The sequence below is a fragment of the Rhinatrema bivittatum genome, chromosome 3, assembly GCF_901001135.1.
Source record: "Rhinatrema bivittatum chromosome 3, aRhiBiv1.1, whole genome shotgun sequence".
In the NCBI taxonomy this organism is placed as follows: Eukaryota; Metazoa; Chordata; class Amphibia; order Gymnophiona; family Rhinatrematidae; genus Rhinatrema; species Rhinatrema bivittatum.
The window spans coordinates 60,213,442-60,231,572 of NC_042617.1; the positions used below are offsets into that span (position 1 = coordinate 60,213,442).

Sequence of the window (18,131 nt, forward strand, 5' to 3'; positions counted from 1 at the left end):
TTAAGTTGCGCATGTGTGACATCCACAAAATTGCAGCCTTGGAGTTTTGACAACTTGGGATCTTAAGTGTGCTCCCATGTGTCATTGTCATTCTGGAGCTCTGTTCCCGTTCTTTGCTCCCTCTCATGTTGCTCCACTAACTTGCGTTCACACTCCAGATCATCAAGCCAAGGACATTCTTCCTTTGCATGGCCTTCTGTTTTACAGAAAGCACACTCCTGTAGGGCCATTCGGATTTCTGCCCTACCAGGTTTATTTAAAGATTCTGCAGTTTCCGGCTACCTGTATGGACAGGGGTCTCCTTCATGCCTGTTCTCTGCTCAAAGGGCACAAAAAGAAAAGGCTGCAAAGCCCCATTTCTGGGTTGTTCCCACTTCTCCAGACTCCCCTTTTTCTTTTGGGTTGTGGATCATCACATCTTCAGAGGGTTATTTTTAAGTATGTGTACTCCTTCCTCGGCGTTGGCTGGGTCACCAGATTAACATCCATAGGTTTGCGTCCGCTATACTGATAGTCCCTTGCCAAGTGTCGTTTCTGTCTGTAGCTAAAATTTGTGGACAAGATTGGCATCTGGAACCCGGGTACAGAGTCTGAGCCCAATATCTTGAAGGTTCATTGCTGAGGTCCTCTATCTTCTGTACCACGCCAGGGCACTGTTATGGGTTGTTTCTCCAAGCCCCTTTTGCCAACAGGCATTGACTGTGCCTGTTGGAAGGCTTCCACCACTTCCAGGGCTCTCTCTAGGGTGAGCCCAGTGTGTCAGCAGACCCAATTCCACATGGACCAGTCCAGACTGTCTAGGAACTGCTCCAGGAATATTTGATGAACCTCTTCCAGTCCCGACCTTGAACTCGGTTGGAGCCACTTCCACTCGGCATCTTTCAAATGATCAAAGAGGTTTCTGGGGCTCTCCCTGAGCTATAGAGATGCCCATCTGAACTGCTGCCAATAGTATTCTGGGGAGTACCACACTCTCTGTACTATAGCAGCCTTGATATCCACATAGGAAGCTCTCCCATCTAGATTAACAGGCTGGAATGCCGCTTGGCTTTGGCCTGTGAGCAAATTCACCAAGTAAGTTGTCCAGCTGATCTCTAGCCAGGCTGACAGGCAGGCAGTCCATTCAAAGTTCTTTAGAAAGACTTCTGGGTCATCCCCTCCCTTCATCTTAAACAGGATATGCAAAGGTAAAGGTGCCTGAGGTATCCTGGATGTAGCTGATTGCAGGGCCTCTGCTGAGTTAATTGGTCTTGTAGTCGTTACTGTTTGTTTATTCATGTTTGTCAAGTCTTGTGCAGCTGTTGCTGTCCTGTGGCCTTGACCTGTTTTACCTGCTCTATTTTATCTCCCTTTGGGGCCAGCTCCCAGACGGATAACTTACACGAGACAGAGAAAACAAAACACCTACTGACCTGAACAGCCCTAACTTAATACTTGTCTCCTAACTGCCCAGGTGAGGATAGCCTGCTTGGCCTGCTGTAGTAGAAGCCAAAGTTAGAAGGTCTCAGGAAAAATAAACTCTGCAAGCAGTATTTTTTTCTTCTTCTTGGAGTCTGTGGGTTTTTACTTGTGCTTCCTGCTTAAGCAAAAAACATCCCTGAACTGATACCATGTATGGTGTATTCGGGCCTTTTGCGGCTGCAGGAACAGTTTCAGGAATACCACAAGACTTGACTAACTTGGTTCAGGTGTAATTATCTATTTACAGTGCATCACATGTGCGTAAATCAAAGTAAAGCTCAGTTTGCATCAGGCACACATATTAGTAGACATACAGCATATGGATTTCCCGTGAGGTCCTACCAGCTCTCCCTGAGGCCCCCTCTAGCTGTAGGCCTGGGTTCTTTTGGTAGGGTGAAGGGAACCTCCCTTCATCCAGAATCCCTTGTGGCATTCTCCCTTAAGGAGGACTGGGTTAGATACCTGAACTGGGCTCCTTAAGGTAGAGTAAGGGAGTTGTCGGTACACTCCGTCACAAACCTGTCACGTGTTTTATGCTGTTATCTACTAGATAAATGAAGCTTGACCGACGTGCCACAAATGCACAGTAGAGAGCAACTCTACCGCGCATGCTTGGGCAGCAGGTCAGTCAGAACTTGCCAGTAACAAAAATGGCGCGGCGACGAGCAGTAGTGGCGGTGGCAGCGACGAGCAGTAGCAGTGGCGGCGTGCGCGAGGGAGGGACCTCCCCCGGAGATCTTCCGTCTGCACCATCCGGAGGGGGAGTGACTGAGGGGAGGGGGAGAGAGTGAGGGGGGAGGGAGACTAGAGGGTGAGGGAGAATGAGGGGTAAGGAAATGGACTGAAAAAAAATGTTAATGTAGCCCGTGGTTACGGGCTTAAAGGCTAGTATCTTATAAAACATACTAGTGGTTTCCTGGGATCTGAATAGTGGAGAACAATAGTCAAAGAACTTGTCTTTACATGTGTGGACTACTGCAACAGCCTTTTGGCGGGAATTCAAAAAAAATTTGCATTGTCTGCAATTAGTTCAAAACGCAGCAGCAAGGGTTATTTCTGGAGTGAATTATAAGGATAGTGTTTCTCCTATTCTGTTTAAGCTTTATTGGCTCCCAGTAGACCAATGTATTATGTTCAAAACCATCTGCTTGGTTTATAAATCTATACAAAGTATTGGACTAGGCTGATCGTCCGTTGAACATATCCCAAACCACATTCTTCAGTCATTCTTCATTGCTAGCCATTCCCTTGCTAAAGTGAACACGATTGACCTCAATCCAGGAAAGAGCATTTATCTATGCTAGCTCAGCTATGGGGAATATACTGCTCCTAGAAGCCTGCATTTGTGGAGACTATTTGTCCTTTCTTAATATAGTTAAAGTCTGACTGTTTAGAAAGCCTTCAGTGAATAAAGGTTAAGAAGTAGTTGCTTTAGAGACTATTCTATTTATTTTCAGGAAACAATGTCAAGATAGTAGAGTTTTTAGTTTTAGCTATAAAAATGATATCTTTTACATTGGAAAGTCAAAGTGGGTATAATCTTTGGGTGGGAAGTAAGAATTGTTTCTGGATCGAATTGAGTTATTTTAGAAGATAATTTTATAATTAAATGTTTTAATGAAAATAAAGTGATGCAAACAAAACCCAGCATACATATACACTGGGTATCAATGCACAGAAACCTGGCAATAAACTTTTCACATTTTCACCCTCCACCTGTAATTCAATATATCTTTAAGCTAAAGAATTTACCTAAAACCTTTTGCCACCTTTATGACCCACTTGTTTGAAGATAATAAGCCAATAAATGATCCTTCAGCATACTTTGTACATTTATGTATTTGTTTTCCATGTACAACATACTAATGATACAAGAGCAAAGCACTGATATTATTGACTTCTCCGCCTAGCACCCCCTCTCCTCCCCATCCCCAGAAGATGATTTTATAATTTCCCGCATAGGAATGAAGTCTGCATGTAGAAAGTATACTTCACTCTGCATTTTGAAATTGGTAATAATGCATGTAAGTTCGCTTTGAAAATTAGTGGGTGTACGCAGAACCCTGAATGGTGTACGCTTGCACATATATATGCCTACTTGGGAGCAGATATAAATGTGTTAGTGTACATTTGTGCATGTACTTTTAAAAATTGGATGTACGCATGTAAATGGTTTCCTCACCCAGTCTCCAGCCCCTGGAATACCTCTTTCAAGTACACATAAAAGTATGCAAGAAATCAATTCTGTAGTGTACTTTTAAATGCTCAAGCCTTGGGGCAATTTTCAAAAAGCCAATTTATATACATCAAACTGTATTTTACGCAAGTAAATGGTTTTCAAAGTCAGGCCTTTAATGTCTAAATTACATTTTTTATATGAGAATTTTATCAGTTGTTGATTTCTATTGTTCTTACCGTATTTTCCGGCGTATAAGACGACTTTTTAACCCAAGAAAATCTTCTCAAAAGTCGGGGGTCGTCTTATACGCCGGGCACACCTGCTCTCTGACCAGTTTCTCTCAATCACACACACGCTCTCAATCAATTGCATTCTCTCACTTACACACAGGCTGGCTGCTTCTCTCTCTCTCACTTACACACAGGCTGGCTGCTTCTCTCTCTCTCTCTCTCACTTACACACAGGCTGGCTGCTTCTCTCTCTCTCTCTCTCTCACTTCCACTCCCCCCACCCCCCGAGCACAAATAGTAGCTGCAGCAGCTTCCTCCTCCTCCAGCCCCCGCAGGCCAAGAAAGAAGAAGCCCATCGGCCGCGGGAGGCTCATGCTGCTGTCTCCTTTCCCGATTTCCAGCTCCTTCGACTGCTCGGGGCCGTTACTGCTGTCGCCGCTGCAATTTTTCATTCGGCACGGCTTTCTCCTTCCCGCGTACCGCACTGCCGTTGCCACTGGGCTATCAGCACGTTCAAGCCCAGCGGGAACGGCAGCGGTGCAAAAAAAAAAAACAAACCTGTGGCATCCGCGGCTGGCCTTGTCTTCTTCCGGCCCCCCCCCCCTTTGAACCGGAACAGGAAGTGATGCGCGGGAAGAAAGAGCCATGCCGCGTGAAAAAATAGCAGCGGCGCAGCAGCATCGGCCCCCGAGCAGTCGAAGGAGCTGGTAATCGGGAAAGGAGACAGCAGCATGAGCCTCCCGCGGCCGATGGGTTTCTTCTTTCTTGGCCTTCAGGGGCTGGAGGAGGAGGCTGCTGCAGCTACTATTTGGGGGGGGGGGTTTGGAAGTGTGAGAGAGAGAAGCAGCCAGCCTGTGTGTAAGTGAGAGAGAGAGAGAGAGAGAAGCAGTCAGCCTGTGTGTAAGTGAGAGAGACAGAGAGAGAGAAGCAGCCAGCCTGTGTGTAAGTGAGAGAGAGAGAGAGAAGCAGCCAGCCTGTGTGTAAGTGAGAGAGAGAGAGAGAGAAGCAGCCAGCCTGTGTGTAAGTGAGAGAGAGAGAGAGAGAAGCAGCCAGCCTGTGTGTAAGTGAGAGAGAGAGAGAAGCAGCCAGCCTGTGTGTGAGAGAGAGAGAGAGAGAGAAGCAGCCAGCCTGTGTGTAAGTGAGAGAGACAGAGAGAGAGAAGCAGCCAGCCTGTGTGTAAGTGAGAGAGAGAGAGAGAGAAGCAGCCAGCCTGTGTGTAAGTGAGAGAGAGAGAGAGAGAAGCAGCCAGCCTGTGTGTGAGAGAGACAGAGAGAGAGAAGCAGCCAGCCTGTGTGTAAGTGAGAGAGAGAGAGAGAGAGAGAGAAGCAGCCAGCCTGTGTGTAAGTGAGAGAGAGAGAAGCAGCCAGCCTGTGTGTAAGTGAGAGAGACAGAGAGAGAGAAGCAGCCAGCCTGTGTGTAAGTGAGAGAGAGAGAGAGAGAAGCAGCAGCCAGCCTGTGTGTAAGTGAGAGAGAGAGAGAGAGAGAGAGAAGCAGCCAGCCTGTGTGTAAGTGAGAGAATGCATTTGATTGAGAGCATGTGTGTGATTGAGAGAAACTGGTCAGCGAGCTCATGTGTGTGAGAGACAATGAAAGTGACTGCTCAGAGAGATGACTGATGTGTATGTGAGTGTGAGAGAGAGAAAAAGCATGGAAGTGAGAAATCTGGGTATGTGAGAAAGCATGGGAGTAAGAAGCCTGATTATGTGAGAGAGAGCATGGGAGCGGGAGGACTGGCTGTGTGTGTGTGTGCGCGCGTGCATGAGAGAGAGACTGGTTGATAAGGTGACGGTGTGTGTGAGAGAAAGAGACTGCTGTGTGTGAATGTGAGAGAAAGAATGTGATTCAGGGAATGAGAAGCCTGTGCACGTGGAGAGTGAGCATGGAAATGAGAGAGAGACTGGTGTGTGTGTGTGTGAGACAGAGAAAGTGATTATGAGAGTGAGAAGCCCGTATATGTACGGTAAGCAGAACACGGGAGTGGGAAGCCTGTGTGTGTGTATGGCATGAGAGAAACTGTTCAGGAAGGTGTCTGGTGTGTGTGTCAAAGACTGTTTGGGAAATGATTGGTGCGTGAGAGACAGAAACTGGTCATGGGGGCATGACAGGTATGGTGTGTGTGTGAGAGACATGGGCCCTAAGGAAGAGGAAGAGGAATAGGAGAGCTGCTGGAGGGGGTAAGGAAAGGTGGCTTTTTAAGTTTATTTTTCTTGACTGACTGCCATTTTAATTATTTAATATTATGTGATGTGTCTGCTTTTTTGAAATATTTTATTGGTGTTTGGAGAATGTTTAATAGTTTTTATGAGTTTTTAATTGTTGGATGTTATTCTGTTCATAGCTGTTTTGAAACATTTATTCTGCTTATTAGTATAGTTTTACAATTATTTATGTGTGGGGATCTATAGCTGCTTGCTAGTTCTGTTTTCCTAATAAGAGGTATATTGGTTTTTAGGGCCTGATATACGGTATTTGTAGTGTTGCCTTTTCATAGATAGGGTTGCTCCTGTTAGAGTGTAAAATTATTTGTTTTCTTAAAAATATGTATAAAAAGGGGGGGTCGTCTTATACGCCCAGTCGTCTTATACACCGGAAAATACGGTACTTTGTTATTGTTATGCAATCTAATGTGGTATGTTTTTAGTTTATTGTAGTCCATTGAGAGCGTTTTCAATAATCTAGCAAACTATAAAATCAAATTAAAAATAAAACAAATAAATATATCTTTCATATTCATTGTTTATATCCAGAAAATCAGACTGGCTAGGCTAGCCTCAAGAATCAGGTTGAGAACCACTGCCCTATTTCAGTAAACCTTTATGTAGATTGTTAAACTGCCCGCTGCTTAGAATCACATAATACATTATCTGCTTCCTTACATGATCTTCATCATCTCTTTTCAGATATGAATAATTGCTCTTTTGATACCCCTAATATCTGGAATTGAGCATGCTTCAGCTGTAACATCAGTTTAAACTAAAGGCAAGAAGCTAAAAAAAATTGGCCACCCTTCAGTCACCATTCTGCCCCATTTAAATATTCTCAAAAACACAAAGTGGTTGAACTTTATAGGAATACAAAAACAGAAGGTACAATATAGGACTCCAGAGGAGCAGTAAGTAACGAAACAAAAAAAAACCATAAGTAGTTAGGAAGGGGTTAGTGGTCGGGGAGGAGAGGAGAGGAGAGGAGAAAGGGTAGGAAGGTTAGGTAGGGGATAGGGACTAGGAGAGAACTGGAGAAGCCTTACTCGTATCGCCGCACGTGCCTTTTAAAATCCCCGCCCCCCAGGCGCAGAAGAGGCTATCTGCCTTTACATGCGTGTGTGGACATTAAAATCCGGCACGCATGTTTGTGCGGGAAATGTATTTTATAACATGCGCGCACCAACGCGAGCGTGTTATAAAATCGGTGCGTCCATGTGCACGCTCCGGGAACTGCATGCACATGGATGCGTGCATGTCAGCTGTGAAAATCCAGCCTTAAGGAAATAAGGATAAATTTAAAAAGAAAATCTCTCCTTTAAAGTGAATTTTCAAAATGATACATGCCTAAAAATTAGCATATACATGCATAAGTAGGCTATACTCATGTTTTCTGCATTTTCTAGAAGTCTAAAATATGTGCATATTTCCATAGGAACATGATGGCAGAAAAGGATCATATGGCCCATCTAGTTTGCCCATCCATCCAATTAATTTAGTATTCTAATTCCCATCACTTCCTTAGAGATACACAGTATTCCATGCTTTCTTGAATTCAGATACTGCTTTTGTTTCTTCCACCTCTACTGGGAGGCTGTTCCACTCATCCACCACACTTTCTGTAAATAAATATTTCCTAAGATTACTCCTGAGTCTACACCCCCCCCTCCCCCCTTTCAATCTCATCACATGACCCCATTCTAGAGTCTTTTATCCATTGAAAGAGGCTCATCTCATGTGCATGGAAACCTTTGAGATATCTGAATATCATATCTCTCCTATCTCGCCTTTCCTTCAGGATGTACATGATTAGATCTTTAAGACTATCCCCATATGCTTTAGAAAGGAGACCAGTGACCATTTTAGTAGCCACTCTCTGGAACAATACCAACTGTTTTATATCCTTTTGAAGGTGTGGTCTCCAGAATTGTACACAGTATTCCAAATAAAGTCTCAACAGGGACCTATACTGGGGCAATATCACCTCCCTTTTTTCTGCTGACCATTTATCTCCCTATGCAGCCAAGCATCTTTCTGGTTTTTGTGATCCCTTTATTCACCTGCTTGACCACCTTAAGATCATCAAATCACCAGATCCCGCTCCTCCTTTGCGCTTAGAAGAATTTCACCTCCAATACTGTACCTTTCCCGTGGGTTTTTTCATCCTAAATGCATTACTCTGCATTTTTAGCATTAAATCTTAGCTTCCAGACCTTGGACTATTTCTCGAGCTTTGCTAGTTCCTTCCTCATGTTTTCCAAACCTTCCTGCCTGTCCACTCTGTTACAGATTTTGATATCATCTGCAAAAAGACAAACCTTTTCTGACATTCCTTCTTTAATGTCGCTCACAAAAATATTGAAATAAACAGGTCTAAGGACCGATCCCTAAGGCACACTGCTAGTAACTGTTCTGACAAGGAGGGATCGTGAACCCTTGGACCGACGGGAGGTTGAATTCACCTTAGGAGATGGTTCCTTAGATTCCCCCGTCGGGTGGCGAGGCGGAACCGAAGATTGGACTGGCTGGTCCCTCGGCGCTGAAGACTGAGACGGCCGTTGAGAGGGCGAAGAGGCACGACGTCGGAGTGGGGTCAACTGGATCTTCGCCACTGGAAGCCCGCGGCCCCCCCCAGGAGGAGCCCGTAGGGACCCGGGCCACTGGGACTTAGGTGGACCTTTGGGAGGTCGAGGAGGCGTGAGGTTGGTGCAAGAGCCAACTGAATCTTCGCCACTGGAAGTCCGCAGCCCCCCCGGGAGAAGCCCATAGGAGCCCGGACCACTTGGACTTAGGTGGGCCCTTGAAGACGGATGGTCTGGAAGAAGTCCGAGGTCGAGTACCAGAGGATCGTCGCTTACCAGTCCGAGGTCACACACCAAGGGATCACCACTTGCCAGTCCGAAGTCACACACCAAGGGATCACCACTTGCCAGTCTGGTCACACACCGAGGAATCACTGCTTGCCAGTCCGAAGTTGCACACCGAGGAATCACCGAGAAGCAGGAACCAGGAATCAGGAACCCAAGGCACCAGAAGACTCACCGAAGTGAGCAGACAGGTTGCCAAGTCGAGGAGTGAGCGGAGGAAGTCTCCCTTTATACCTCCCCTGTGCCTAGCCCATTAGGAGCAGGTGCAGGCAATTTGGAGGACGAGGCCCCTTTAAATCTGCGGAGGAGGCGCAACCTCGCGCCTAAGGGCAGGGCGGCCATCTTGGATCCCGGAAGCTGTGCAGAGCGGCCCGTCGCCGCGAGGGGAGGCCTGGGGCGCCTCCCCCGCCAGCAATCACCGCGGGGAGCCACAGCGAGGAGCGGGGACGAATGGTCTGGACTCTCCGGTGCAGCCATGGCCGCGAGACACAACAGTAACAAACCCCTCCTCAGAGAATACTCCATTTACCACTACCTTTTGTCGCCTCCCACTCAGTCAGGCAGTCACTCTAGGTTCTTTATCAGAGGTGCTCAATGTATTTATGAGAATTCTGTGTGGAACTTTCATGCACACATATACGCACATAAAAAAGGAGTGGTGAGGGACATTCCTGGGCAATGCCAACAGTTATGCAAGTAGATCGCTATTTAAAAAAAAGACGCACATGTAGATTTTCCAACTTACTCGCGTATTTTTACACCTAATTATCTGGCGTAAGTGATATTAAATGTGTTTATTGTGTAGTACTGACTGGGTGGGAGGTCTGAGTGAACTGGGGGGGGAGTTCAGGCTGAAGAACCACAAGGGTTTCGATGACCCGGAGAAGGACTGTGTGAATTGGTGGACTCATTGCTTAAACTGGTAATTACAGAGATTTATATGTGGAAATCCCAACTTCCGTAAGTTCTACTTTATTTACGCACGTATATTTTTAAAATAGGTGGTAAAGTACACGTGTTCAGTGCATTCCATGTGTTCGCTCGTTATACATTCGTGCATAAGTTGTGTGGTAAACATGCACGTAATTTATAATACTTGCATATGTAATACATGCATGTTATAAAGTACTATGGTAAAACTATGCATGGCCACATACAGGTCTATATGCTGCTGGGTACATTTGTTTGAAAGTTATCTTCCCTTTGTGCAAAATACATTTTTATGTTTACAGCGAATATTATAAGGAGTTAAGGAAGAATCTCATGTATGTAGCGAAAAAACAAAACAAAGGATCTCATGTACATTACACACTTTATCAGGAATCAACAACAGAAAGCCTGTGGTATGGTTCACATAGCAAAAGTGGGTTTTCAGGAAGCCAAACATGCTCATTACGTGCCCTAGTAAACTCCTCGGCACTAGTGGAGTAATCTTCTGAACCGTTATATACGGGTATAGGAGCAAATTGCCACGGTCATGAGGTTTCCAGCTGGAACCCAAAAAAGCAGAAGGCTGTCAGGCGGCCAAAATGCTAAAGTTGAGCTGGGGTCTGGAAGCAGGAAGCAGGAACCAGGCAAACGTCCGGGAGACAGGACAGCTACAGAATCTTTTGCTGCAGAATTTTCTATCCTTTTCCACCCTTCCCTACCCCATCCTGGGATCATGGGAAACCAGGAAGCCCTGTAGCTTTACTCTTCCCACCGTCCCTGGTGCTGACCAATCCGCCATCTCCAGCTTCCCATTTCTGGCTGCTGCCTCTGACATGTCCTGCATCCTTGAGGTTTCATGGCCCTGGCTTCTTCTTCTGTTGCTTGCCCTTAGCCAGTGGGATCTTCCTTCTCCTTCCCCTCCTTGCGGCAGTCTTGCCTCCTCCTCCCATCTCCAGCCTCTGCTGCTGTTTTTTTTTCTCCTCTTGAATCGCTCCCCTCTGTGGCTGCCACAGTCCTTCCTTCTCATTTCTCCTCTCCCTTTCTTGTCACTGCCACAAGCTTCCGTCTTTTGCTGCCTCACCCCTGGGCCGCAGCAGTCGTCTTTCTTCTCCCCCCCTTCTCCTCCCGTGCCGCCCTCCGTAGACGTCTATCCTTTCTACTCATTTTCTCCTAGATATACTGGATTCACCACCGCCGCCATCCTCTAAGTGCCGGCCACCACACCTCTCCCACTCGCAACTTCCAAATGGTGCTGATGGTAACTAATTCCTGTTAGCACCTTGCGGCTCAGAGTAAAGGGAGCTTAGTATTAATGGCTTGGGCAGTTTGAGAGCCAGCATAAGGGATAGGGGCAGGCAGCCTGGGGTATGGGGGGGGGGGGGGAACAGGTGATAGACTATTATGCTATGGGGAGAGGGAATGAGAATTGAGGGAGGAGAAGGAGGCGGGATGGATGGGGGGAAGTAAGGGAAAGGGTGAGAAGGGTTGGGATGATGAAATGGGAAAAGGAGGTAGAGATGAATGAAAGAGTGGTGGGATAATGGATGGAAGCATGAGGTGAGTTGGGATGATGACAAGTGATGGCATGTGAGGAGAGGAGTGAGGAATGCTTGGTGACAGGGTAGAGATGAAAGAAAAGGGCAGGAATGAAAATGAGAGAGAGGAACAAGAGATAAAAAAATGAGGAAAGAGAATGAGAAGACTGGGAAGAGCGTAGGCAGTAAAGAAGAAAAGAAGCAACTTTGAGAAAGGGAGAGACAGGCAGCCGTGAGAGAGTCCGAGAGGGAAGTAAGTGGGAGATAAAGAAATGGAAATCTAAAAAAACACGAGAAGTAAAAACTAATTGCAGAACGAAATAAAAATGATTTAGATGGGCAGGAGAATTGAAAGGAAAAATTTTAAAACAATACATTTTCACTAAAAATGTGCCTTTATGCAGATATAATTATAGGCAAATATGTGCAACAATGCCACACGATCTCAAAAGGTATGGCGTAGATTTTTCTAACCTTGGCTTGGAATCCGCCTCAGAGCTGCCACAGGAACCGGAATCTACTGCACGCACAGTTTACAAACCTCCTGTTGCGTCACGAGTTTGTACTGCTGTGTTAAGTGAGACCTTTTTGAACACACCTGGTCCAACACAGCTGGAGGATGTGACAACTTCTTTACACATTTTGGAAAGATATCTATTAAAATAATTTTAATCAAAGATTTTAAGAAGAAATAAAATATTTGTAAAGAAAAAGCGCCATATTTAAATTGTTAGTTACTAACATACAGTACTTTCTTTCTTTCTTTTTTTTTTGGCCTTGGTGTTTTCTGTAGGTCGGCAGCTTGTCTTCTTCAAGATGGATTCGAGCCATGTGATACCAGATCCGGAAAAGATAACATACGTCAAGGTGACCAGATGATTGATACTGAGGATTTCTAATAAACAAGCCAAAGGCTAATTGTGTATAAAATATACACAGTTCTTCATATGCGGATAGAGAGATAATTGCACTATTAATGATTCTAATCTCTGAAGTGCTAAAGAAAATAAAGCAATTGCCTGATTTATCAGGATGAATGTGCAATAAAACAATTAAAAAATGTGATATAAAACAAATATAATGTGACACACTGTTGTGATGTAATACTGGATATAAAGGCATAGCCAGGTTTAGCTTTTGCAATCAGGACAAATGGGCTGAGCACACATACAGATGGCGGAAAAAAACCCCAAAACTGCTTTTTCTCCATAAAAACAGTTCTGTAATGTTTTGGCCCTGCAGTTTTCTCCTGCCTGTTTGGGCTTCCAGCTCAGCCAGGGGGTACAGTGTCATGAGTCTTCATTCCCAAATATCTAGGAATTTTTCCAATAGTTTTTTTAATGCTCTTTCTTCACCCCAGCCCCAATCTAGTCCAGCCATTGTAGTAACATTCCTCAGCTATGGCTCCATCAGGAACCTGGTGGGTGTCTGTGCACCTTAAGTCTGGCCACTAGGTGTTGCTGTTGTGCAATGACCGAGACTCTCTCCTCCCAGCCCTACTTCCCCCTTGAGGCTGTGAAACGCATCAAATGTTTTACAGAAAGCCTTCCAGTAAACTTTAAATTATAGACACAGGTTAATTTTCAAAGGAGTTATACATATAAATGTAACATACTAATAAGTTTTATGTGAGCTTAATGCAGATAAAATGTATTGACAATTCAGTGGCACGAATTGTAGCAATTATGGAAATTCCACTTACATGGGTGAAGTGCATTTTATACATGTAAAACCCAGTTTTAAGCATGCAAATGCTTTTGAAAATCAGACCCTGCATACCAAATTTAAAGAAACAGTGACTACCTTTAGTGGGGTAAAGGAAGACAAACTTGAGGTCTGTTTTTGTTCAAAAAATGGTTCCATTTTGAGCAATCAAAATACAGGAGCCTAAAGATAGTCTCTCAATTGTGTGTATATAGAAAAAAGGAGAAGATAGATACTGACAGATCACTAGAGTCACTTTAAATCCACATTCTGTTTTAAAACCATCAAACAATGTCATGTGACAGTAACAGAAAATAATCAAAGTACTGAGATCTCTCAAACTGCTCACATTTCAGCAAATCCCATAGATAGTTTTTCCCTTTGTGGTTTGCCAAAGTAAAGCAAAAGTTTTGCTTTGATTATGGCTCCTGCGAAAAGTACCATACAAATTTGCACCTTCTTTTTATGTGGGTGCTTTTTTTTTTTAAAGTAAATTTAACACAGGTTGTTTTAATTACTCAAAAACTAACCACAGTAGAGACGACTGAGGGGGGAAAATGATAGAAGTCATCAAAATCATGAAATGACTTGACAAGTTAATGTAAATCAGTTATTTACTCTCTCAGATAATAAAAGGACCAGGGGGGCACTCCATGAAATTAGCAAGTAGCTCATTTAAAACAAATCAAAGAAAAATCTTTTTCACAGAGCGCATAGTTATGCTCTGGAATTCACTGCCAGAGGATAAGGTTACAGCAGTTAGTGTAACTGGGTTTAAACAAGGTTTGGATAAGTTCCTAGAGAAAAAATCCATCAACTGCTATTACAGTAATTAATAAGCAGTGGTAGCTTGTGATTTATCTAATGTTTAAGTACTTGCCAGGTACTTGTGACTTGGATTGACCACTGTTGGAAACAGGACACTGGGCTCAGTATGGCAAGCCTCATGTTCTTATGTTCTAACAGTCCATGTACGTGGATAAAATAGGGTTTTAGCAGCAGACATGGCTTTGACTGTTGTCTCCCTTGGGTAAACTGCGCTGTCTGTTGTAAATTACTCTACATTTTAATACAACCATTTACAGAGAGGGTAATTTCTCAAAGGAGAATTCTGCAGCTAAAAGTATAGAAATGGCCTTTCACAAAATTGAACCACAAAGGCAAATGAAGAAAAATATTACAAGAAGATAAAAAAATCTCCACTGTGTTAAATGATCAATGCTTGTGAAACAATGAAAGACATTTGAAGGAGGGAAAAGAGTTCAAATATGCATTGGTGCCAATACTGCAGATCAGTTATAGCACATACTGCTTTACAATCATTGGTCAAAAAACTTCCAACCAACCATATTTTAATACAGAAAACATATTTCCCTTTTCATAATTTTTATTTTTTACTTAGCTTTGTAAAAGAAATCTTTTCTTTGTTCTTAACACACAAAGGGCCAGATTTTCAAAGGGGTACGTGCATAAGATACGCGCGTAACCCCCCCCCCCCCGAAAACCTGGCCCAAACACCCCCTGCTTGCGCCGAGCCTATGTTGAGTAGGCTTGGCGGCGTGCGCAAGCCCCGGGACGCGTGTAAGTACCGGGGTGTTCTGGGGGGGCATGTCGGGGGGCATGTCTTGGCGGCGCGTCATTTGGGGGTGTGGTTCCGGCCTGAGGGTGTTTCGGGGGCGTGGCCGAGGCCTCCGAAATGGCTCTGGGCCTGGGAATTGCACGCCGGTGGCCGGCCCGGTGCGCGCAAGTTACGTCTGCTTCAGGCAGGCATAACTTGTACAACAAGAGGTAGGGGGGTTTTAGATAGGGCCGGGGGAGTGGGTTAGGTAGAGGAAGGGAGGGGAAGATGCGAGGGGGTGGAGGGAACGGAGGCAGGCTGCGCAGCTCGGCACCGCAGGCTGCTGATTTCGGGCAGCCTTGCGCGCGTTGACCCCGGATTTTAATGGATACGTGCGGCTACGCGTGTATCTATTGAAATCCCACGTACTCTTGTTCGCGCCTGGTGCGCGAACAAAAGTACGCGTGTGCGCAAGTTTCTAAAATCTACCCCAAAGCTTGAGCTCATCACTTGTTGACACCAATGACAGAAGCCAGAATACAGAAACCCACCCATGTTGGCCAGCATTTCGCCTTGTTGGCTGATTCAGCACTGCAAACTTTAAACTGAAAACATCTTGTGAATGGAGCAACACTCAGTTAAACGTCTGCAGTGCAGTGCTATATCACCCTGAAGCAGCCAATATAATGCAAAACACTGGCAAACGTCGATGTTTTCCTGGCTTCTGCCATTGATGTCAACAAGCGTTTAGCTCAAGTTTTGTGTGTTAAGAACAAAGAAAACGATTTCTTCTACAAAGCTAAGTGAAAATTCAAAATTATGAAAAGGAAAACATTTTTCAGTATTAAATTATGTTTAGTTGGAGGATTTTTGACCAATGATTGTAAAGCTGTATGAGGTCCATATTCAAAAGCATTTAGCTGGCTAACTCAGAAAATTACCCTCATTGTGTAGATGTTGGCAAATATCTGAATATTTTGGTTACTTAGATTATCGTAGAAATTCATATGACATTATTCAATGGCCTTAAAACAGAATGTGGATGTTCAAGTGATACTAGAGGTCTGTTGGCATCTGCCATCCCAATCTATAATAAACTAATAAATGGACATCAAACCCCTTTCTTCTTCCAGATGGGTATCGGGAATAGCTGGGCCAACAGCAGTTGCTGTAATCTATTCTGTTTCATGTGAAAGCACCAATTTGGTGGCCTGTAGTCGGACTCAAGGAGGAGCATGGTTCACTGCTCATTTTCTCATTTCTTAGTTAAATATTGAGCCATGGGTCATAGGGAAATGGGCTGTTCTCACAAAAACAGCCCATGTGTTAATTTCCCCCTGCTCCTGTAGGCTAAAGACCTCCTAATTTTGTTGCCACCAGGAGGAATTGCTGGCTTAATGGAAGACAATCAATATTAGTATCAGGATCGATTACAGAAGAACCAAAAAAAAAATTATTTTCAATTGTAACTATGTGTTAGTGTTTAAGAAACATATCTTTGCTGATTATTGCAGATTTTAAATGACATGAATGTTATTAAAATGCGTTTTATTTAAATCTCTTCCTCGGTTTAACTATTTAATTAATAAACCAAGCCATATTTAAATTATCAGCTGTCATTTAGGTTCAGCTGTTCATTGTTAGCATGTTCAAAACAGTCTTGAAATCATCTTGAACAAATTAGATTTTGATGAATGTTTTCTTTCAGTGTCAGGCAATCAGTTCATTGTAACCAACTCATTGGATGTCAATGGTGCTATTTACTAGCTCTAGCATAAAGAGGATAAATGATCTCAGTTGTGACAAAAGGAACACAGATCTTAATTTACCAAAATTTAAATGTGTGACTTTTATAGGCATAGTGTGTCTAGATAATTTGCTTTCAATGAAAGCAATAATGCTAAAAGTGACAGTTGTCATATTTTTTGTAGTTTGTCTGCTCAGAGGCTTTTGTACTTTTTGTTTCTTAAATTGTTTTATTTTCATAAAAAAAAATTAAATTGTGGAAACAAATATCTGGCTTTGTCATTTTTTTTCTCTCTCTCTTTTTTTAATTTATATTTTATTGATATTTCAGATGTATAACAACAATCAGCATTTGGTTGTGTGCATAAACAGTACAACAAGATATGTAAAAGACAACAGGCTGTATTTCAGTTTTTACAACAATAAGCAGAATAACAATTTATGGTAAATTCCCTCCCCATCCCTTCTTGACCCAACCCCTGTTACTTTCCTTCCCCCCTTATGTGTGTGTGTACTGGGTGGAGTGAGAGGTGGGTTGGAGGGCTGGGCATTTTACAATTATCTGAACTACCTGTGATGACAGGGAGTTTTAAAATTGTACCCCGCTTTGATGCCTGGAGGGAATTATGGGCAAGCAAATTGAAAATAAACAAATACATTTCTGTGTGGTAAAGCACACACGGGCTCATACAGTACAGTGCACTCCAGCAGAGCGCAATGTTAACCTGCATTTGGACGCGCATTTTCAATGCACTAGCTTTACCCCTTATTCAGTAAGGGGTAATAGCGTGCCGAAAATGCGCGTCCAACCCCACCCCCCGAAACTAATAGCGCCCGCAAAATGCAAATGTATGTTGATGGCCTTATTAGTTAATGCCCGCGCGATTCAGAAAGTAAAATGTGCAGCCAAGCCGCACATTTTACTTTCAGAAATTAGCGTCTACCCAAAGGTAGGCATTAATTTCTCTCGGCACTGGGAAACTGCACAGAAAAGCAGTAAAACCTGGTTTTCTGTGCACCCTCCGACTTAATATCGCCATGAGGTCCCGAAAGTTAAAAAAAAAAGTAAAAAAAAAAAATAAAAATTTGAAATCGGGCCGAAAACCAGATGTTCAATTTTGCTGGCGTCCGGTTTCCGAACCCGTGGCTGTCAGCGGGTTTGAGAACAGACGCTGTCAAAATTGAGCGTCGGCTGTCAAACTCGCTGACAGCTGCCGCTCCTGTCCAAAAAGAGGCGCTAGGGACGCGCTAGTGTCCCTAACGCCTCTTTTTACTGCGGGCCCTAATTTAAATAAATTAATTTACTGAATCACGCGCACAGGAGAGTGGCCTTTGCACGTGCCGGGAGAGCGCCCGCTCTCCCGCGACTTTTACTGTATCGGCCTGACAGTGGGTTTAGTAGTGTATTCTCTGCACCATTTCTAAATAGTGAGCTCTATTTCTGAAACCTAAGAAAAAAACAAAAAAAAAAAAATATATTGGGGAAAAAAACCCCTTAATGACACAGAAAAGTGTCCCCAAACAGCACAAAACGACACCACACAAAATTCTTTTGGCATGCACACCTCTAATGTTGCTTAGCCGAGTGCATCAAATAGCTAACTCTACAGAGTGGATTGTAAACTTCAGTCTGATTGCCAGCCACTTCCTATCTTTGAACTCTCTCCACAGCATATGCAATTTTTATCAGCTGTGCTTAATTAATGCACAAAAGGTTTTA

At 43.9% G+C, this 18,131-nt stretch overlaps 1 protein-coding gene across 1 annotated transcript in view; it reads left to right on the plus strand.

The window, feature by feature from the left end:
* Positions 1 to 13,765, plus strand: part of PKDCC (protein kinase domain containing, cytoplasmic) — a 128,505-nt gene extending 114,740 nt beyond the window's left edge. Inside the window, exon 7 of the mRNA XM_029593307.1 lies at positions 12,197 to 13,765. Within this exon, the coding sequence (XP_029449167.1) occupies positions 12,197 to 12,282 (86 nt within the window). The 3' untranslated portion in view covers positions 12,283 to 13,765. The remainder of the gene's footprint in view (positions 1 to 12,196) is intronic.
* Positions 13,766 to 18,131: the final 4,366 nt, after the last annotated feature.